Here is a 23,159-nt window from a genome sequence, read left to right as displayed (position 1 = left end):
CTTCCTCTGATTTAGTGTGTTAATTGTGTATAGGTCATCCTCAACTTATAATAGTTTGTTTAGTGACTGAAGTGACAACAGCATTGAAAAAAGTGACTTATGACCGTTTTTCACACAACTGTTATAGTATCCCCATGGTCCCGTGATCAAAATTCAAATGCTTGACAACTGGTTCATATGTCCGATGGCTGCAGTGTCCCGGGGTCATGTGATCACCTTTCGTGGCCTTCTGACAAGCAAAGTCAATGGGGAAGCTAGATTCACTTAACAACCGTGTTACTAACTTAGCAACGATGACAAGAAAGGTTGTAAAATGAGACAAAACTGACTTAACAACTGTCTTGTTTAGCAACTGAAATGTTGGATTCAATTGTGGTTGTCAAGAACTATCTGTATGTTAAAACTCTGTGGCTGTCTAGGCATAGATCTCCTCTATTTGCAGTATTTACTGTTTTTTCCAAATCATTCTGGAAGAGAAATTTCCATCTGCCATTTGCTAGGTTTGCTTGTTGGGCTGTCTGCAAGAATGGCTATTCCCTTTATTCTCTCCTTTGTTAGAAAACTATCACTGTCCATGCAATGTTATGATCATTTCCTAACTAGGAAGATAAGATGGAGGAACAAAACTCATGTTGATTCAAACATCTGCAGTCACTTTTTTGAGGGGGTGGGGAATAACATTGATGTCTGACTCAGTATTAATGTGGAAGCACTGTAAATTTTGACATATGCCCTAATTTAAAACATGAGCTCCTAGGGGGCAGATTTGGCTGAGTGCTATGAACATTTTCTGCAGGACTGTACATTAATTATTTAAGAAAGATGGTGGGCTACTCTTCACTGGACGTATTTAATCAGAAGATAGAATTTGTAAGTGATGCTTTAATATGGATTCTTGCATTGAATAGACTGGTTGGGCTTGATGATGTCAATGGATAAAAAGAGAAATTTGCCTTTAAAAAAAATTTAAAAAATAAAACTAGGTCTATTTTTCTTACCTAAGGTGATGGGATCTCAAACCTGGGATGCTACATTTACAATTCTGGGTTTTCTAGAGGTATGTTTTTGTATTATAATCTTGTTTAATTGTGGTGCTAGGAAGACTTAACATGATTTTAAAAAGACAGCTTTTCAAAGTTTCTGCCATTAACATATGTAATAATATATCTCAATCTCATCTTCAAAGTTAGAAGTGTTTAAAGAGACTAACAGGATATTTGAAAGTTTCTGGTCTTAGGAGACAATGTCAAAAGGATAGACCAGATTGCATTAATGGAAGGTTATTTTACCCCAGGAAGAGATACTCCGATGGCTTCCATCTATTTGGGACTTTCAGATTTTTGATCATTGATCAAGTGGATTGATTTTGTGAGGGTTGCAGTCTAAACAATATCTGGAGGCACCTGGTTGGGAGATACATACAGTGCAAATATTTGCAAGCTACCCTTGAATTGGCCCAATTCATGATAGTCATACCACTTTCACATAATATCTAACAAACAGGAATCTTATTGATGTAGAAATATTTCTGAGCATCATTTTCAGTAAATAGACCATTAATAAAGAAAAGTTCCATTCATGATTGCTACTCACTTCTCTTATTATTGAAAAACATGCATTTCATTAAGTAGCTGTATAAAGTTTTGCTTTTTAAAAAGAGGCCTGGAATTTTTTTATTTTTTTATTTTTAAAAAAACAATTTTTATTAGTTTTTCATTTTACACCAACACAGCTTAAGAACCCAAGTGGAAACATGGTGATCAATTTTTTAAAAAAACAAACAATAACATAGTAAATATTTCTTTAAAAATTACCTCTCTATCTATATAGAATATTATAATCAGATTAATACATTTTCAGATGAATTTATTCATTACTATGTCTAACCATCAACTGCATTAATCAATAAAAAAATTTTAATCTATAAAAACCTATATTTCTTCACACCTTTAAACTTAAGCTTAAAGAACTCTCCATTGATTTAAAAACATTATAATCAAGTCAATATCTTTCTAAAACCAATTCATTCACTAATATAACATTTCATCCAAGTTATATAATTAAAAATAACCTAACATTCTCTATCTATTTATATTGTTATAAGCTCATTAAAACATTTCTAAAACCGATTTTCACTGAATATATCACTCTATGTAAATTTCATTAATCAATAAAAATTTACAAACTCATTATCCATCCCAAAGATCCTGTATCATGCTTTCTTAATTTTGCAAATATTTAATCTTAAAATTAAATAATAACATATTCATTTACTATTCAGGTGCCCCAAGTGTTTTTTTATTTAAGCATTATTAACGCCTGGAATTTTTTAAAATCTATTGACATTTATCTATTTTATAATCTTTTTTTTTTTTTCATTTTCTAGGCTGGTATCCAAAATGACCCTGAGTACCATACTTGTCTGAAAAAAGCCCATTCATTTTTGAAATGTTCTCAGGTAAGAAGCTGGGTTGGAATAACGTATGTTAGACATTAATATTGATTTTAAAGGAGTGCCATCAATTTGATTCCACAAGGGCAGGGTCTAGTAATTGCAGCATGTCATACATAATATGTTTTGAGGTAAGACATCTGCTAATCTCAGATCCAGTTTTAAAACTGTTTATGAATGGCCAATTGCTCCTTTGAGTTATCTTGATAGCTTCTGATCATAATTTACAGTTTTGTTAGGTACATTAAAACTGTACTATTGGAAATACAGTATTTGTGCCATCCATAACATTTTCTCCTTGATTGAAACTACACATTTCTATACCCAGAGATCCTTTCCTTACAATTCAGAAACCTTAACTTGAACATCACCAAAGCAAATTTATATATGCTATATATGCAACTCTTAGAAAGTCAGTGTGGTATTATAGTTAAGGCACCAGGCTAGAAACCAGGAGACCATGAGTTCTAGTCCTGCCTTAGGCATGAAACCAGATAGGTGACTTGGGTCTAGTCAGTCTCAAATTAGGAAGAAGTCAGTGGCAAACCATTTCCAAAAATGTTGCCAAGGAAACCACAAGAACTTGACTCAATGAGAATCAAGGCTGACTTGAATGCAGAAAAAAGTAGTCCTTAAGGCAATATGCATCACTAACCTGTGGGTAGGATTGGGGATTGGCACTGAGTAAACAGGCTTCACTTGTTTACTTGTACATGATGACATATGAACAAAAATGATGTATGGACAAAAAATATGTTTCTTGTCTTTAGAAATTGTCTTGGATTAAAATGCTATTAATGTCTTCTTTAGATTGTAGATAATCCACCCAACTACCAGAGATACTATCGTCAAATGAACAAGGTACTTTCAAAATCTGATCTTATGTAAGGCAGCTCCTTTCTAACGGTTATGTTGGAAGCTAATTTCCAACTAATAAAAGTTATACAAAAGAGAAAAAGAAATATTTGACACTTAGTAACTTTTCACATTGTCCCTTAAATAGATATTATTTATGGTCCAGAAATGCTCTTCCTAACAACCTTTCTTTATTAATGCTAGTGGAAAGGGAAAAATTAATTTCTTTGGTGATTTTTATCAACTTTATCAATATTCTTGAGGAAGAAGCAAAACCATGTCCCAATGTTTTGCTTGCTTTCATTGGTTTCCTTTAAGCTGCATTCGGAGAGAGTTTAAGAAGCAACTATACAGTAAAGCATATAGCATTTAAAAGGTTCAGAAACATTAAAATAATGATCCCTGATGCCTAAATTAAGAATAATTGGATTTTATTAAATGATAATAAATTTAATGAAATATTTTATGGAGCAAGCAATCTAAAAAGAAACAGTTTTCTTAATGCCTTTTTTAAAATCACCAGGGAGGATTCCCCTTCAGCAATCGGGACAATGACTGGATCGTCAGCGACTGCACTGCTGAAGCACTGAAGGCATTGATGTTACTTGAAGAGCAATGTCCTTTTATAGACGATCACATAGCTCCACAGCGTCTCTTTGATGCTGTCAATATGGTGAGTCCAGAGAACACCAAGGAGAGAACATGGGGATTAGGGTTGATGAGGTTTCTGAGGGCTGGTTGGCGGTGCTTAGGGGTGTGTTGCTTTTGTAGAATTGGTGGCAACTTTCTCTTTTGATAATAACTTTAAAGTCTGAGGAGTTTTTTTGTCCAAGAAGGGATGGGGAAAAAAAGTTTGGTTCTTAACCAATTCCAATCCCCACACATTTTCCTAAATTTGTACACAATTTGTAAAATGCTTTTTCCATGTTTGCTAAATTTTGCAAAGCAGGCTTGAAGCCTTAAAATGTACCTCATATAAAAGTGCATTCAAAGAGTCTATAGAGAAAATTGCTTGGGAAAAAAATGCAGCCTTTTGAAAGAGCATGCACAAAAACGGATATAGAGGTGAAAAAGTGTGTAAAAATATAAACATAGAGGTTTGGAAAACTGAGAAAATGAACCAAATCCAACAGGTTCAGTTGTCTCAAAGTTAAAGGATCAAAGCTACAGTCAGTCTGAAAAAGTTCTAATCTCCCAGAAGAAGACAAGTTGAATATGTATTGATAAAAAGTACAGTCAATAATAGTTTAGTCTGATTCTGATCTCATTCAATTGCTTTATATCCTCAATATGCTAATTTATATAGTGAAGATAAATTTTAATAAACTAGTGATTAAATAATGCTTTATAAAAATGAAGCAGATTCTGTTCTGAACTCCATTGGCATTAGTAAATAACAAGAGAACAATTAATCTGATACTATTTCAGGAGAACAGAAATTCAACATCTACTGCTATCTTCATTTATCTGACATGGTTTTGAGATAAAATGAGGGTATGATTAGGATATATTATGGTATATTGTTCTTTTCTGCCTGAAGCAAAGCAATTGAAATAATGGTCAAGAACACATAATATAGAGAATAGAGGAAAAATAGCAGGGAAAGCAGAACTAAATTGGTGCTTGTGGCATACTATTAAGATTAGAAGTGCTGTGAAAAATAAAATTTGGTAGCCATGAATGCAATATTTGTGTGAATTGTTTTCTGAATATCATAGCTTATTTTTCTATTGGACATAGCATTCATTTCAATTGAGATAGATCTTTAGTGGTACAAGAGGTTCAGTATAAATACTGGCTTTGTTTTTTCAGGTGTTTGTAAAACTGATTGGCATGGAATAATGGGTGTCAGTCTTAATAAAATGAAAGGATTTTTTTTTAAATAAAGGGAAGGCCAAATGATTTAATATTTAGAACTACATGATTATGTGCTAGTCTGCCTTCTGCTTTCCTCCACAGCAAATATCCATATGCAACTACAAATATTGAATGGAAAAATAGGCAATGTATAAACAAAAAGAATGGCGGTCTACATACACTGAGCTTTAGGACATCTACATGTACAAAGATTGGCCAAAATATTTTGTTGCTTAATATAAAGGAGAAGATGGTGCCTTCTTTCAAAAACAAACTTTAATGATACCCTGATATTGACAATGGAATAACATCCACCATTGTATCTGATTTACAGTACACACAACTGGACCTGCCAAAAACTTGCTATTATCCTTGTGTATTTTCTGTTCAAATCAGCTGTCTATTGATAGGATCAGCATGAATTTGTGCCTAATTTTTGTGGGAGGAGTCTAATAAGATGACTTCTAATGTCACCTGTTTTTCCCCTAATCTATTTCTATAAATATGCAGTTACTGAACATGAGAAATTCCGATGGTGGATTTTCCTCTTATGAAACCAGACGTGGAAGCTGGCTACTAGAGAACATAAACTGTGCAGAAACCTATGGTAAGAAGAAATTATCAGGTGTTATGTGCAAAATTCAGAATGGAGACCATCACTGGAATGTAGCTAGTTTTGAGGGCATAGGTACATGTTCAGGAATTCAGCAAATCCTGCTAGTTTCCTTCTGGATTGAGAGATTGTCAGTACTCAGTAGTGTACTAACAGGCACAAGCCAACCAAAACAAAACAAAACAAAAAGGAACTGTGTCTGAAGAACTAAATAGACTATCTAGTCCAGAGGTCCCCAATCTTTTGTGCACCAGGGACTGGTTCCGTGGAGAGAGGTTGGATGTGTGCTTTTATGTGTTGCCTGTATCCCACGAATGGGGTTTTACTTGTTTGTGCGGACTGGTTGCTGGCGTGCCGTGACCCGGTACTGGTCCACAGACTGGAGGTTGGGAGACCCTGATCTAGTCCAAAATAGTAACTGATTTAAAGATGAGATGATGTAAGGAAATCTCTTAGCATTGAGCAAAAAGGTTCTTTAAACCAAAGACTCGAACAGCATTTAAAATCAGCTACAGGCAATCATCATTTAATAATTGATACATGCAGCAACCATTTACAATTGCAATTGTGATAAAAATTAACCAGTTCTCACATTTATGATCATTGCAGGTGTGCAAAGCCAAGGAATGTTGAAATAAGATCATAAGTTCAATTGTGGTTTCACTCAGTGACCACTTTGCTTAATGAGTTGCTGGTCCAAGTTGTGGTTACTAAATGAGGGCTACCTGCATGCTCTTAAATGTTCATGTCATTTAATATAATCGAGCTGAGGAATCACAGTATCTAGTTGTTATATTGGCAGTCTAATTGTTATACTGGAACATTGCTGCCAGAGTGTTCTGTTTGAGTTTGCTAGCTTCCTACAGCTACTTACACATGTGAATCTTGCCTTGAAGATGGTCCAGAAATTATAGTGAGATCACAATATAGTGACTAGACTAGAGTTTATAGATTCAGGTTTCAGAACATACTAGTAGGAGATGACCAGACTGAACCCGACGGAAGAGTTAAATGCATCATCAGTCTTGAATTTCTTTGCACCCACAATAAATCTGTAGTTATTTGAACAGCCTTGTTTTCTGATTTATTGCACCTGGCACCATCTCTCTGAATATTAATCTCATGCATAAATATTATGATTTTGAACTAGAAAAGTGGAGTCTTTTCTGAAATAGAACCTTTACATGGGCATATTACTTGGTAGCTCCTTGCAAAATAAATGAATACATAAAATCTATGGTCTATCTTCCTGCAGACTTGTGGTGCTTTAAGAGGAAAAGATAATTATTGTTCTGTCCTTCTTTTCATCACTAGATTTCCTGTTTTTCAGTAGATATTTTTTTAGTTAATTAGTGTTACTATTGTAACCTAGAGACATTAATAAAAATGATAGGATGCCTATATTTAAAAAACCACATTGTTTATGTTTTCCAGCTGACTGTATGGTAGATCACACCTATATTGAATGTACCTCATCAGTAATGCAAGGACTGAAATATTTCCAGAAGAGATTCCCAGATCACCGGAGAGAGGAAATCAGGTAGCTGAAACAGAGAAGATTCCCTGAAGCCGAGAAAGAAATCGCTGTTGTAAATTGAAATAGACTTTGCTTAGAGTTTAGTAATTTAGTAAAGTTTAGAATTTAGTAATTCTAAATCTGATCCATACTACTTTTTAGGTGAATCTTGCAACTCTCTGCCCTCACATTCTGCAATCACCGGCAAATTTCAATGTGAATTTTATTAAGGTTCATTTTCACAACCCATAATTATCCCAGGAACTGTTCTGAAGGCTTTGATGTCTCAGCCTAGCTATTTTTTAATACTTTGATAGCATTCTTTCAGAAAAGAACACTAGACCTGTATTAGCCAATAGGTTGACTGACACCCAGGCAACTTAAAAAATGACTAAAACGGCTGTTCCAAATACTTGCCTACACTTTCACTTCACCAACAGACATTAGGAGAATTGCTTTCCCTCCTGGCAGGTGCTTCTCAGTGAGACAAACAAGGAATCCATCAATCACTTTCCTTAACTTGTCACTCATTAAAATAGCAAAGATAGAACCTCTTATTACAGAGGTAAAAAGGAATGAGGAAAGAGGGCAAAACATTGTGTTCTGCTATACCTTTTTGCCATTTCAAAGACTAGTAGATTACACTTTAATACTGCCCAAGAGTGCCCCAAAAGTTAGTAATTGTGAAATCTCCCTAAATATTTAAGATACAAATACTTTCCCCATCAGAAAAGAGATTTAGAGATTGGATAGTTCACTAATGATTTAACATAGGAAAGTGAAATCCCATTATTGAAAAGATCAAAGGTGCCATTCTATTACTTATTTTGGAGTAGGTTCAAGAGAAAAGAGGGAACTGTTACTTTAAGAGCATAGTTTGAAAATGCAATTTCTCTCTTTATAATAGTTATTTATTCTTTCATTTATTTGTTTGCTTAATTAATTAATTTGCTGTTTACTTTGCAAGGTGACTCTGGAATATACCTGGAGCTCTGTCTAGTTTAGATAGCAAATTTCACAACCTTCCAATTATTTTATGTTCATTTGTAATCTTCAAATGCCCATACATTTTGGTACAATCTTCAGGTATACTCATGCTTTATCTAGGTTTATTTTCTAGGGTTTCAGATACATTTACAAGGTTTTCTATTTCTTTTACTCTATCCTCCCTCTGAGCAACCCAGGATAAAGTTTCATAAATAGTTTGCTTTAGAGATTATGCTCCAAAAGAGGATAAATATAATAGCATTTAGGACTTGAAAGTTCATATAAACTCCGGCTCTCTCATCCTCCACATCCTTCAAAGTCAATACTTTTAGTGCCTTAAAAAGAGATGGACAGTATTCAAGTTCCTGTGCCTTCAAGGTGGGTAGCTTGACCTGCTATGATATAAATCACCACTACACAAATTCTGTCACTATTCATTTAAATAATTAACAAATGAATGTCAAATTCCCCCCTCCCCCCCCTTTAACCTGGGTATCCAGGTTTTGAAGTCTTGGTCACTGAATGTCACTCTTTCTGTTGATCCACCTTGATTAAAATTCCATCCCGAAGTTTTTCAGTTCTGTCTTAATAAAAACCCTTTTGTTTCTTTCTCTTCAGTGATACTATCCATAAGGCTTTGCAATATTGTCGTAATACACAGAAAGCAGATGGATCCTGGGTAGGGTGAGTTGTTTCTCATTGCTGCTCAGTGAATTTAGCTGGACCATGCTGATAAAACTTGAAAAGATTACTTTCACAAAAGGAAGGTGTTGTGTCCTGAGCCTGCAAAAGCAGGCTCGGGACGTTGCATTGGTCCCAGGCATTCCAAAAGCTGCCCGGGACCAGACAGAGCGGCGCCAGCCTTGTGTGCATGCGCAAGGCGCGAAAACGCTCTGTTCCTATTGGTTGACACTGTCCGGGTTTCTGGCCATATAAAAAGGCCTGCGTGCCTTTTGTATTTTGCTTGGTTGTTGGAGAAGGAGAATAAAGAGTAGTTAACAGTTACCATGTGTCTTCATCATTCGCATGCGAACAAAGGATTCAACAGAAGGCATTTTATTTAGTTTGTATTTATCCAGCGCTTTGCACAAGTGACACAACCCTTTAAAAATATCCTACATTAAGACACAATGGATTATGTTCAATTATAGTGCTCTGCAACTTGAATCAAGTGGAGAGGGTTGCAGCAGGGGACCAGGGCCCATTTTGGATGAAAACTTTGTAGGAGTTGGTGGGTTTAAAGGTATGAAAGCTTCCAGAGAGGGAGTTGTACCCATCACACATTGATCTTAATATAGTTCAATACTTGTTTTTCAATGGTTCATGGGTCTCTCTTCCTTGCAGGAGATGGGGTGTATGTTTCACGTATGGCACCTGGTTTGCACTGGAAGCATTTGCGTGTTTAGGATACTCCTACCATAATGGGTAAGTAAGTTGCTTTTCTGGCAAAATATTGGAGTCAATGATTATAACAATAATAAAGTTGGAAGGGATCTTGGAGGTCATCTAGTCCAACCCCCTGCTCAGGCAGGAGACCCTATACCATTTCAGACAAATGGCTGTCCAGTCTCTTCTTAAAAATTTCCAATGTTGGAGCATTCATAGCTTCTGGAGGCAGGTTGTTCCATTGATGAATTGTTTTAACTGTCAGGAATTTCTCCTTAGTTCTAGGTTGCTTCTCTCCTTGATTAGTTTCCATCCGTTGCTTCTTGTCCTGCCTTCAGGCGCTTTGGAAAATAGCTTGACTCCCTCTTCTTTGTGGCAGCTTCTGAGATATTGGAACACTGCTATCATGTCCCCCCTCGTCCTTCTCTTCATTAGACTAGACATACCCACCTATACTATATCTGTGCATTTGGTTTTTCTTGCCTAAATGTAGAACCTTACTTTTTTCACCATTGATTGACAGCTCTTCAATTTTTTACTTTGGAATGGTTTTCAGAGACAGGCGATATAACTTTATTCTGCTTTATTGCAAACTCAGTGTTAACTCCCTAAAATAACCGGGATAGCTCATGGCCCTTCCCATATTTCATATTTTTTATAAGTTTTATAAATATATGGTTTTTTTAATATAGATAACTGTACCAGACAGCAAATACAAAATAAATAAACCAACAAAAAAAAACACAACAGTATAATACTTTGGTATGGTGAGGAAGAACTGTTTAAGAAATAGCACCTTTAAAAGCATGTTATTCTATAATTACATTCTTTCATTTAGTTTCCGAATTTGGAGAGAATGTTGTAAAAGTTTGAAAGTATGAAACAGTGAGATAGGAAATAATCATGTAAAAGATAAAGCTATTTCTGAGTGTTATATATTTCTGATTTCCAGCCACTTTCTTTCTCGTTATGTATAAATTAAAAAAAAAGACCTTTCATTGGTAGTTTCCCCTGCTGGTTTTCATCCATATCCTAAATGTTGTGTGGCTTGAAATTCACTTGGATGCAGCCCAGTCCCATAATGGAACAGACCAAATCACAGAATCATAGCATCATAGGATTGGAAGGGACTTTGAAGGTCTTCTAATCCAACCCCTGCCCAAGACAATTATCAACTATTCTCACTTTTTTAAAAAAATATTAATCCATTATGTGTCATATTTTCCAGAGCGGCATGCAATGAGGTGACCAAGGGCTGTGCATTCCTGGTTTCCAGGCAAATGAAAGATGGTGGCTGGGGAGAAGAATTTGAATCCTACAAGTTTCGCAAATATATTCAACACACCATTTCCCAGATCCACCAAACTGCATGGGCTCTGTTGGGGCTGATGGCTGTTAGGTAAGTGTAAAGACCTAACAATGTTTCTTTCAGGAAACCCTGATCTGGAGGAAAAGCTAATATATTAACACAAATTGACTCTAGGCAATAATTCTTTTGAATGTTTTAACTTTGCCCACCAATTTCTGAAAAAATACATGAAATCTTCACATTTTCTCTTGTGCTGGAATGTTACTGGCCTCACATTAGAAATTCTGTATAATCTCTGGTCTCCAATACATAGTGGAGAACAGAGTTACAAATAACTTTCATCCTGATCTTACTAACTTATCTTAGTAAAAAATACAAATCATTCTCGTTCTAGAAAACCAAACAGGACTTTCTGACTGAGTCTCTGACTAATGACCATTGTTCCATTTGTTTTGCAGGTATCCCGATGTTCGTGTTCTAGAAAGGGGGATCCAAGTTTTGATTGACAAACAGAGAGCCATTGGAGACTGGCCTCAGGTGTGTGAATAGCTGTTGTTTTAATCCAATCAGGTAGAGCATGGTAGCTCATGTGGTTAGGACACTGGGTTGGAGGTTACCAAGCCCACATTAGAGACCCAAGTGTGGCTGCATGGCTAGGTGAGCTTCCATCATTTGCTCCAGCTCCTTGACAGGGATATGAAAGGAGCCCCCCACGGGCATCCCCTAGACAATAGTGACGTCACTGGCTAATTCTTTCAACCTGGAAGCACCTTAAAAAAAAGTGTCTTTGACAAGAACAGGACGGGATCCAATCAGGTCCTCCAAATACAGATACAAGTATTAGGAGATAGAGATAGTTAACATGTTCTCTTTTCGATGTAGTTGCTGCTAGAAAAATGTTTCCCCCATTGCTGGTTTCCCCCACTGTTACTGTAATGCACGAAAATGACACCAATATGACCATAAGAAAAAAGCTGCCAAAATGTTTGCTGTTCTCTCCTTTGCACTGGACTAGCCATTTCCCCAAAAGCTTCCTTGGGAGATACCCATCTAAATTAAAACATGGAAACATTCACATTCTTAGCACAACACGTAAGCCTGAGACAAGGATTGGTTTGATTTGGCAGGTAGATCTGGTTTCGCCATACAGAATTTGGATATTTGCTCTCAGATGCCAAAATATTTTTCAGAGGACCGAGTTACATATTACAGTTCTAAAACATGGGGAAATAAATTTTGGCACTATTGTTGTGGGGAAAAAAATCAGCTGTACTGATTAAGAAAGGTTTTTTTCCCCCCAACACCTCCCTGGTGTCTCTTGCTCTCTGCTGCCATAGATTATCCTACCTAGTCTAATAGGAAGACTATCTTTTAAAGAGTTAGAGAGCTGATTCTTCCACCTTATTTACCAACTAAGTTCTGGGCAATTTATGAAAGAGGTTTGTTCTTTGTATGAGTAACTATCACATCCTATTGTTTCGGTTTTTATCTTTAATGTGAAAGCATTAAAGCATAAGCATTCCTTTCTTACCTCTTTTTAGGGTGATATTGCTACTGGATTCTACAAAGCTGGCACTCTCCATTACTCAGCCTACCGCAACATCTTTCCTATCTTTGCATTGGCTCGTTTTACCCACCTTTATCCCAATAGCCCTCTTGCCAGGCAACATCTGAAGACTGGACCAAGACATTCCACGGAGATCCAGACAGTGAAGCACTGAATAAGATGAAACAACATTCCAGGGAAAGTCAGCTTTGCCCTTTACGCCATCATAAGATGCTTAGCTTTTAATGTTTTTCCTGAAGTATCAGCTAAGACGCTGAGTCTTATATGCCGGAAATTACGGTAGTTTCCGGCGTATAAGACGACTTGCTACGCATGGAAATCGGCTAGTCGGGGGGTCGTCTTATACGCCGAGTCGTCCTATATGCCGGAAAATACGGTACTGGGTTAGTAGACTGAAATATTCACATTTTGCAATTTTTTTTTGCAAGCGTCATTTTCTCATTGCCTTCATGTCAAGTAACAAGGAGAGTCAAGGGACTCTGCCTTTTTTGTGGAAGCACCAGTACAAAATACTTGTATAGAAGTCGGTTTGGGCAGATGGCTAAACCAGCCAACCTAGCTGCCTGTGAATCTCTGCCTCCTTCTGTTTGCCACCCCATATTAAGGAGAGAGATTGGTGGAGGTTTTCTGCTAGAGCTTTTGGAAATGGGGGCAGACAAGAGGGTAAGAAGGCTGAGTCATCCATCCATCATTGTCCTTGATGTGGTATAAATAAGGACAACACAATTTTCTAATAACCAGTTTGTATTAGGGTAGGTATTGCCAACGACAAGAGCAAATTTCATGGCCATCGTTTCCTGCCAGCTCAAAAACATCCTATGCTGTTTCGGTTTTTATCTTTAATGTGAAAGCATTAAAGCATAAGCATTCCTTTCTTACCTCTTTTTAGGGTGATATTGCTACTGGATTCTACAAAGCTGGCACTCTCCATTACTCAGCCTACCGCAACATCTTTCCTGATCTTTGCATTGGCTCGTTTTACCCACCTTTATCCCAATAGCCCTCTTGCCAGGCAACATCTGAAGACTGGACACAAGACATTCCACGGAGAGATCCAGTGAAGCACTGAATAAGATGGAAACAACATTCCAGGGAAAGTCAGCTTTGCCCTTTACGCCATCATAAGATAGCTTAGCTAATTTAATGTTTTTCCTGAAGTATCAGCTAAGACGCTGAGTCTTATATGCCGGAAATTACGGTAGTTTCCGGCGTATAAGACGACTTGCTACGCATGGAAATCGGCGCCGAAGTCGGGGGGTCGTCTTATACGCCGAGTCGTCCTATATGCCGGAAAATACGGTACTGGGTTAGTAGACTGAAATATTCACATTTTGCAATTTTTTTTTGCAAGCGTCATTTTCTCATTGCCTTCATGTCAAGTAACAAGGAGAGTCAAGGGACTCTGCCTTTTTTGTGGAAGCACCAGTACAAAATACTTGTATAGAAGTCGGTTTGGGCAGATGGCTAAACCAGCCAACCTAGCTGCCTGTGAATCTCTGCCTCCTTCTGTTTGCCACCCCATATTAAGGAGAGAGATTGGTGGAGGTTTTCTGCTAGAGCTTTTGGAAATGGGGGCAGACAAGAGGGTAAGAAGGCTGAGTCATCCATCCATCATTGTCCTTGATGTGGTATAAATAAGGACAACACAATTTTCTAATAACCAGTTTGTATTAGGGTAGGTATTGCCAACGACAAGAGCAAATTTCATGGCCATCGTTTCCTGCCAGCTCAAAAACTGTTAGGTAGAAGATTAACTTGGCCACGAAAAATTGTCCCAAGATGCTGGCTGCTGGCAGAGGACAGAGAATTAGAAAGAATCACAGAGGGAGACTACGAAAGCTGAAGTCTAAAACAAGTGACAGGCATCAAATTTAGGGAGGCTGGACTGAAGATATACATATGTGTTCCTATATTGTAATGCAGTTTGGATCTTAGTTAATGTGTTCTTGAGATCTTCCATATTTGCTGGAATTCTATTATGTACATAAGATAAAAATATATGAGATATAAGATGAAGTATAAATGCAGTAATATAATAAATAAAACTGACAAAGAAAGAATTAAGCCTGTGTGCATGCACGTAGTACACATTCTCTTTGTCACAAACTCACACAAATAGTAGCACTTCTTTGATTCCAGCTGAAAATGGCTTTTTGAATTAAATAGGACTTTTGGAAATTATACGGTATGAATTACTGTTGGATATTTAATTTAATTTGGAGAGTGACACACACACACACACAAAGATGAAGGTGATAGAGGTGAGATAACCCAGCATATGCTTTTGATCTTGGTGTGCCTGCATAGCTTACTCTGCATAAATTGCCAGAGTAGCCTTATTGGGTAGAGGGGTGGCATATAAACTTAAAAATGATAATAATAGTTTTTGTGCTGAATAGCTGATATACACATTATTTATGGGGAAGGATGTTTTCCATATTCAAGAAGCTGTAACTTGCATTTGAAATATATTTCTTATGTTGATGTTTTCCGTGTTTATGTATATAATTAAATACAAATGGGGATAGTTTAAAAGTGTAATAAGTGATAATTTTTTTCACCTCAGGTCAGACCAAGAGAAGATAGTTAGTACCATTTTTGCTAGCCATGGGATCTTTTGCGCCAGACATTTTTATATTTATGCTGCAATTGCCATTTTCTGATACTAGAATGAAAATCACTGGGATTTTCTTTTGAGTTGACATGCACAAGATAGTTTGCCATTTGAATAAAATTAAAATGTATACAATCATCATTGTCTTCATGAATACATTCTAATTTAAGGCATGTGATGGTGGAGTTCCTTGACACGGTTCTCTGTTTCCTGACACGGTGAAAAGTTCCAGCTGTCTGGGTGTGATTTTCTTGGAGAAGGAGTCATTGGAGAATGATGACATTTTTTAAAAAAATACAATTGTTAGAGAATATAAATGGAAGCAAAATAATATTCCACATACTAAAGATCTAAACAGAAGCCTTGGACAACAAAATCTCTAAATTGTCAACCAAATACAAGTTTCTTTTTACATTTGTTTTTTTAGGTAGTACAAAATGTATCTTTTCTGCACAATGGTATATTCATTCCCTCTTTGGGATAATAATAGCTACCTCATTCAAACAGAGAGAGAGAGAGAGGTTCTTAATTGGCTTTTAACCCACGTAAGAAGTTGTGGCCATTCGGATGTTACTGAACTCTTAGCACTCCTAATTAATGGACATTTTGGCTACTGGGTAGTGTAGTTCTATCTGTGGGGGCTGCAGTTTCTCTATCCCTGTTCTGCATCTTAGCTCCTTTTCCACATTAATAACCTGTAATCTTCTAAATAATGGAAACTGTAATAGTATTCATTACTATTAGAATAGCTTCAACTCAGAATTTACTACAAATAGATCTCAAAGAGATAAACAGGGTGGATCTGCTTAGCACTTAGACTGAAAGACCACTAGGAAAAATTGGAACTGTAAGGTAGACTAGGAAGTAAAAATACTCTGGAAGAAGAAAAATCAATCACTTCTATCATGTGGCTAGGAAGACAACATGGATATTATAAGTCAGGCTCAGTTTGAAGGAGCTTTAGCTATCTGAAGGCATAAATTGGACTGCAGCATAAATCAGGAATCTTCAAAGGTTTTTGTCTAAAGCAGGGGTGTCAAACTCAATTTCATTGAGGGCCGCATCAGCATTGCGGTTGCCCTTGGGGTGGGGGTGGGGGTGCAGCCTACTGGGTGGGCGTGGATGGAGTGGGTGTGGCCTACTGAATGGGCATGGCCAGCTCTACATCATTCACATCAAGGGTGCCTGTGGGGGCCTGGGCAGGAGTGGGACATATCTGAGGGTCTCTGGCAGAAATGGGTGGGACCAGGGCAGAGCCCATCAAGCTGGATATGTGAAATAGGCAAGGGCCATTTGCTGGCCACTTCCAGGCGATGGTGCATTTCTTCATTCCACATAAAGGTGACACCTTCCCAGCATGCACCCAGGGGGTGGGGCTGATGCGGCAGGGGCTGGTTCCTCACTGTTTCCAGACGGCCTTGTGGAGCTAAGACTGAATGCATTTCAGCATAGATGGCCACGACAAAATTGTACATTGGCTCCTGGCCGGCGTGGGCCAGGGACAAGGCAGCGGGGGCCGTTCCCTCGCTGTTTCCAGGATGGCTTTGCGGGCCACATGAAACCACTTTGCAGGCTGCATCTGCATCTGCATCTTGTGTTTGACATGTCTGGTCTAAAGAAATGCTAGAACTGTCATGGCACAGTGGTTAGAATGCAGTATTGCAGGCTAATTCTGCTGACTGCCAGCAGTTCGATCCTGATGGGCTCAAGGTTGATACAGACTTCCATCCTTCTAAGATCAGTAATGTGGACCCAGATTGTTGGGGTAAATATAAGTTATAAATGGCTTAGAGAGGGCTGTAAAGCACTGTGAAGTGGTATATGTCTAAGTGCTTTTGCTGTTGGTAAAGAACCAATTTTCATATGCTAAGATCTGCAGTTCAAAACAGTCCTAAGGTGGAAGCTTTGCACAGTAACAGCACTGTGTAAAGTACAGACTCCCTGGCTTAAATATTTCACTTATTTTTTCATAATTTCTTTGTTCTTTCCATTCTCTTCTCTGACATCTTGTCTGACTCCTGTAAGAATTTGCTGAGGTTGCGAGCTTCCGGTACGGGGCGACGGCGATGGCGGCTAATTCTTAGCCGTCCAGCTGGGAAGGTGTCAGAATCGCGGAGCCCAGCGCGTATCAGCTGGCCCGCGGTTCGCAATTCCCTTCCCGGGCAAAGGGAAGGGATAGAGAACGCAGGAGTAGAGGTAGAACCCTTGAACCCCCTCTGGATTTATTCCTAGAGGGGGTGAAAGGAGTGTTCCCTCGGAGCTCCTGCTGATCTCCGCCTCCCAGCTGTTTTTGCTTCCTTTGAAGCAAAAGAAACCGCCGCCTCTATCTCCGTGAATATAGTGTCTTGGTGAGTAACTTTTAAAACGGACAGAGCGGATTAAAGGATTTTCTTTTTATAGTTTAGGGCTTTATTTCTTTTTTCTTTAGTTAGTTTTGGTTAGTTTTGGTTATTTCTCCTTTGTTCTTTTTTTTTTGGTACGGAGAGAGGAATTAAGATGGCGTTTTGAAAGTGTCGGAGTTTTTTTTTTCCCTTCTTTAGTTTTTTTTTACTTTTAAAGGACTGGATTTTAATGATTTTGCTTTTGATATTTTTGCTCTTGGTACTGGATTTTTCCTTTGACTTTTTTCTCTTTTTCTTTTTTGGATTTTTTAAGGATTATGTTGGTGCTGTTTTTTTGAAAAAAAAAATCTTTTCCTCCTCCCCCCTCCTTGGGGAGAAGGGAAGTGAGAACGGTGTCATATAAAATGGCTTCAAAGAGACAGCTGCCTTCGACAACACCTAAGGTGGTTTCTTCCCCTACAACTCTTACTGCACAACCACAACAACAACTTAAACATGTACCACCGGCTCAGCCACCACCCTCCCCTCCTTTGCCAGGCCTGTCAGCACAAGAGGTTAAAGGTATAATGGGGGATGCTATGTCTCAAATGAGAGATGAAATGAAGCAATTTGTTATACAGATTAAATCTGATATTAAATCTGACATTAAAGAAGAGATAAGTGGGATAAAGGGCTTATTAGAAGCTAATAATACCATCTTGCGACAAGATATAGTTGCAGCAGTATCAGGCTTGGCTACGGTGGTGGTGAAGCTGGATGCAAGACTGGAGGAAGTGGAAGATAAAGTTGACTCTTTTGATGATAAAATTCAAGATGTGGAAAGGAAGGTGGAGACTTCACAAGAAGATATTCTTATGTTTCAGTACAGACAGATGGAGTATGCCTTGAGGATTAGAGGCCTCAAGGAAGATATGAATCAAGACTTGATGGAGAAGGTGCTTACTGACTTAGCTGTTGCTCTGAATATGGATAAAGGAGAATTACGCAGAGAAGTGGAAAAAATTTATAGAGTCAATTCTTGGATTGCGAAGCAGAAGAATTTGCCCAGAGATGTGGTGATTTATTTTACAAAGAAGTCTCTGCATAATGAAATTGTACAAACTTTTTATAATAAGAGATTCCAGATTGCTACTCAAGATATTATTATCTTAAAGGAAATCCCATCAAAGATTTTAAGAAACAGGAAAGATTTTTCTTTTCTAGCCAATGAGCTTAAAGCCAGATTGATGCCATTCAGATGGGAAATCCCGATGGGTATTGTTTTGAGCCATGCGGGGACACGTTATAGATTGAATACGGTTGACAAAGCCAGAGAGTTCTACAACACGGTCCTGGGTGCAGGCTCAGCTCCACCTGTTCAGAAATCTTTGAGTGGCAAAGAGTCGGAGCAGCAATCTGAGGCATTAGGTTTGGTCTCCGCTGGGATGCTGCAAGCTGAATGGCAACGTCAAACGGAGGTTAAAGAGCAGAGAATGACCCGTGCAGCTTATAGACGTAAAGAGAAGGAGCAACGTAAGAAAGAGGCCAAAGAAGCTTCTTCTGAAAGTGCATCATCGCCGGTGGGAGGAGCAAGACCCAAGAGTTATGCAACACATGCAGCAATGGCAGATCTTGAAGGTGTCTTCTCCGGGCTCCTGGCCAAGGGAGATGGCAAAGTTTCTGACCTGGAATGTTAACGGATTGAATTCTCCTCAGAAAAGGAAAAAAATTTTCTACTATTTGAAGCAACATAACAATGATGTTATCTGTCTACAGGAAACTCATATTTTACTGAAGGATCAGAAATATTTAGTTAATGCCCGTCTGGGATCCCATTTTGTATCTTCTGCTCCTGGGAAAAAGGGGGGAGTTGTCATCTATGTGAAGCAAAATTTACCAGCTTGTCTGGTAGAATCAGATCCCCAAGGAAGATATGTGATGATTGAACTTGGCTTATATGGTAAGAAAGTACTTATAGTGGGACTCTATGCATCAAATCAGCAACAGGAACAATTTTATAGGTTGTTACATCAAAAAATAACTTTGCTGGACTATAGATCCGTGGTACTAATGGGTGATTGGAACGGTGTCTTAGATATACAAAGGGATAAGAAAGATTCTTCTCCTTTTTTTAAACAAGCAAAATTACCTAAAGCCTTTTTTGACATGAAAGAGGACTGGGAACTAAGGGATTATTGGCGGGAATGTAATCAAGAGGAGAGAGATTTCACCTTTTTTTCAGATAGACACCAATCCTTCTCAAGAATTGACTTTTTTTTTATTACAACGGACTTATATAATAGAGTAAAGAATGTAAAGATTTTTCCTAGGTCGTTGACGGATCATAGTCCAGTTTGGATGGAGCTGATTCAAGAAAAAGAGGAGAGAAGATCCTGGAGAGTGAATGAAAATCTATTCAGACAAGAAAAGAATGTTCAAAAGTTAAAGGAGTGTTTAAAGGACTATTTTGCTTTAAATATGTATAAGGGGACTTCAATGTCAATGGTATGGGATGCAGGCAAAGCATTTATGCGTGGCATCTTGATAAAAATGAATAATTGTCATAAGCGAAAGCAGACTCAGAAACGTAAAGAATTGGAAGATGAAATTAAATTAAAAGAAAAGTCTTTGATCTTAAATCCTTCTGATGAAAATATTAAAGAATCTGTAAAGTTATTAAGGACACAATTTAATATGTTGTTAGCAGATCAAGCTGCAACCAACTTATTGTTTATGAAACAAAATACATTTTGTAATGCTAGTAAGCCAGGGAGATGGTTGGCTTACCAGTTAAGAAAGAAACAGAGACAGAGAATAATAGATAAAATAAATTATCAGGGTAAATTAGTTTCTCAGAAGGAATTGATCAAGAAATCTTTTTTGGACTATTATCCAAAATTTTATAAATCTACCAATGTCCAAATTTTAGATATAAATAAATACTTAAACGAGGCTAGTTTTCCCAAACTGACAGAGGATCAGAAACAGGAAATTAATGGCTTAATTACCAAGGAGGAAATTGCGTTAGCAATTCAACAATTGAAACCAGGGAAAGCACCGCGTACGGATGGGTTAACAGCTGTTTATTACAAAGCTTTAATGGAGGAGATGATTCAACCATTAGGTGATCTTTTTAATGATATTTTACAGGGTCTAGAGATTCCTCCTTCATGGCGTAGTGCTTTTATATCATTGATTCCAAAGGAGGATCAAGATCTTACTTTACCTAAGAATTATAGGCCTATATCTCTTTTAAATGTGGATTATAAGATATTTGTAAAAATCTTAGTAAATAGGCTTATGAGGGTTGTGCATCACCTTGTGCATAAAGATCAATCTGGGTTTATAACTGGAAGGTATATGAAAAATAATGTTAGACAAATTATCAATTTATTAGAATACTTAGATAAGAACAACCAAGTTCCTGCAGGGCTGATATTTTTAGATGCTGAAAAAGCTTTTGATCAACTGAATTGGCATTTTATGTTAAGAGTAATGGAAGAGATGAATTTTGGTGAAAAGATAGTACAAGCCCTTACGGTAATATATCGAAAACAAACGGCACAACTTATTGTTAATGGAGGTTTGTCAGAGGTTTTTACAATAGAGAAAGGTACTAGGCAGGGATGTCCACTATCACCGTTGTTGTTTAACATTGGAAATATTGTTGATCAAAATTCGAGAGTCGCAGGAAATTAAAGGAATAGAAGTTAACAAAAAAGAATACAAGTTAAGAGCTTTTGCGGATGACTTGGTGGTTACTTTGTCGCAACCTACTTATTCTGTAGTAAAGTTATTACAATTGATTCATTATTATGGTTTGGTCTCGGGTTTTAAGATTAATGTTAATAAGACTAAAATTTTACCTAAAATATGACTAGTCAGGAAAAGCAGACTTTGGTTAACTTGACGGGTTTTGAAATTGTTAATAAGGTAAAATATTTGGGGGTGATGTTATCTGTTTCTAATGCAAAACTATTTAAAAGTAACTATGAAAGGTTGTAGGTTAGGGTACAGAAAGTCTTGAAGAATTGGGAGAAGCTACAATTATCCCTCATGGGAAGAACTGCAGTGATAAAAATGAATATTCTACCCAAGTTTCTCTTTTTGTTTCAAATGTTACCAATTTTGAAGAATGAGATTAATCTAAGTGAATGGCAGAAAGGCCTTAATAAATTCATTTGGGCAGGGAAAAAGCCAAGGGTTAAGTTTAAAATTATGCAAGACTTCCGTGAGAGGGGTGGACTCAAGGTACCGAATTTGAAATTATACTATGATGCGGTGGTTCTAACACTAATTAGTGATTGGGTAAATTTGACAAATTTTGAGATACTCCATCTAGAGGGATGGGATTTACTTTTTGGGTGGCATGCCTATTTAATATTTAATAAAAAAATGGATTGGGTCTTTAAATCTCATATCCTAAGAATTTCTTTACTTAGGATTTGGAGAAAATATTATAAAAGTGATTTTAAAGTATCATTATGGGCTATACCTTGGCATGCGATAGAAGGAATAAAAAGGGGTGCTAAAACGGATATGGTGTCTTATAGACAGCTACTTAGATGGGATGGACAAAACTGGCAGTTAAAATCACGGGAAGAGTTAGCACAAGAAAATATTATTTATTCTTGGTTCCAATATAGGCAACTAGTAGATAGATGGAAGGTGGATTGTAAGGTGGGTTTTCTTAGAGAAGATGAAAATTTTATTAAGCAAGTGAAGGATCAAAGACAAACCCACATCAAGAGAATTTATGGGGTTTTAGTTGAATTGGATTCAGAAACGGAACTAATTAAAGATTGTATGATCAGATGGGCACAGAACTTTGGTGAGCCAGTACCATTGGACACCTGGGAAATCATCTGGGTGAGAAATGTCAAATTTACACAAGCACAGAACTTAAGGGAGAATTTTTATAAAATGTTTTATAGATGGCACCTTGATCCACAAAAAATGTCTCTTATGTACACTGACTTACAACCTAAATGTTGGAGATGTGGTTGTATGGACGCTACTTATTATCATATTTGGTGGTCGTGCAGAGAGATAAAAGCATTTTGGATTAAGATAGGGTGGAATATCCAGAGAATCTTTAGAAGGAGGGTAAAATTTACTCCGCAATTATTTTTGTTGGGTATAGTTACTGATTGTGATACAAAGGAGGTTATATTGATGTGAAATTTGATTACAGCCGCGAGGCTGTTGGTGGGACAATATTGGAAGAAGGAATCTTTGCCTACATTGCAGGAATGGTTTCTTAAAGTGTCTTATTTGGCGGAAATGGCAAAGATTTCAGCTTTTTTAAAGGAACAAACGCAAGAGAAATTTCTTGCTGTTTGGGATAAATGGATAAAATTTATACAATTTAAATTGGATATAAAAAATATTATATAGCTTTTTCATAATTTTTATTTTTATATATACACATATATATCTTAATGTTATATTTTCTTTTTTTTTTCATAAATATAATTTTTTAACTGTTTTTTAATTAAGTCTATATTCTGCTCTGGGAAGCTCGGGGGGGGAAGGGGGGGTGTTTGGGTGGGGGTTGGGGAAGGGGGGTTTTGTTGTGTAATGTTTAGTTTTTTCTTTGTATATGTTGTTTTTTGTTTTTGTATTGTTGTGTTCTCTTTGTAAAACTTATAAAACTTTTTAATAAAAAAAAAAAGAATTTGC

The 23,159-nt window shown here is 37.2% G+C and overlaps 1 protein-coding gene across 2 annotated transcripts in view; it reads left to right on the top strand.

Moving 5' to 3' along the window:
- Nucleotides 1-13,349, top strand: part of LOC120297402 (lanosterol synthase-like) — a 29,801-nt gene extending 16,452 nt beyond the window's left edge. For both annotated transcript variants that reach the window (XM_039320002.1, XM_039320003.1), the window contains 11 exons: nucleotides 1,004-1,057; nucleotides 2,387-2,458; nucleotides 3,263-3,313; nucleotides 3,831-3,980; nucleotides 5,675-5,771; nucleotides 7,212-7,317; nucleotides 8,899-8,964; nucleotides 9,625-9,705; nucleotides 10,895-11,065; nucleotides 11,434-11,512; nucleotides 12,517-13,349. In XM_039320002.1, the coding sequence (XP_039175936.1) occupies nucleotides 1,004-1,057; nucleotides 2,387-2,458; nucleotides 3,263-3,313; nucleotides 3,831-3,980; nucleotides 5,675-5,771; nucleotides 7,212-7,317; nucleotides 8,899-8,964; nucleotides 9,625-9,705; nucleotides 10,895-11,065; nucleotides 11,434-11,512; nucleotides 12,517-12,696 (1,107 nt within the window). In that variant the 3' untranslated portion in view covers nucleotides 12,697-13,349. The remainder of the gene's footprint in view (nucleotides 1-1,003; nucleotides 1,058-2,386; nucleotides 2,459-3,262; nucleotides 3,314-3,830; nucleotides 3,981-5,674; nucleotides 5,772-7,211; nucleotides 7,318-8,898; nucleotides 8,965-9,624; nucleotides 9,706-10,894; nucleotides 11,066-11,433; nucleotides 11,513-12,516) is intronic.
- Nucleotides 13,350-23,159: the final 9,810 nt, after the last annotated feature.

This window comes from Crotalus tigris, unplaced genomic scaffold (assembly GCF_016545835.1).
Source record: "Crotalus tigris isolate CLP2741 ecotype Arizona unplaced genomic scaffold, ASM1654583v1 scf7180000023617.9722795, whole genome shotgun sequence".
Taxonomy (NCBI): domain Eukaryota; kingdom Metazoa; phylum Chordata; class Lepidosauria; order Squamata; family Viperidae; genus Crotalus; species Crotalus tigris.
This window is presented reverse-complemented; position numbering and strand designations above follow the sequence as displayed.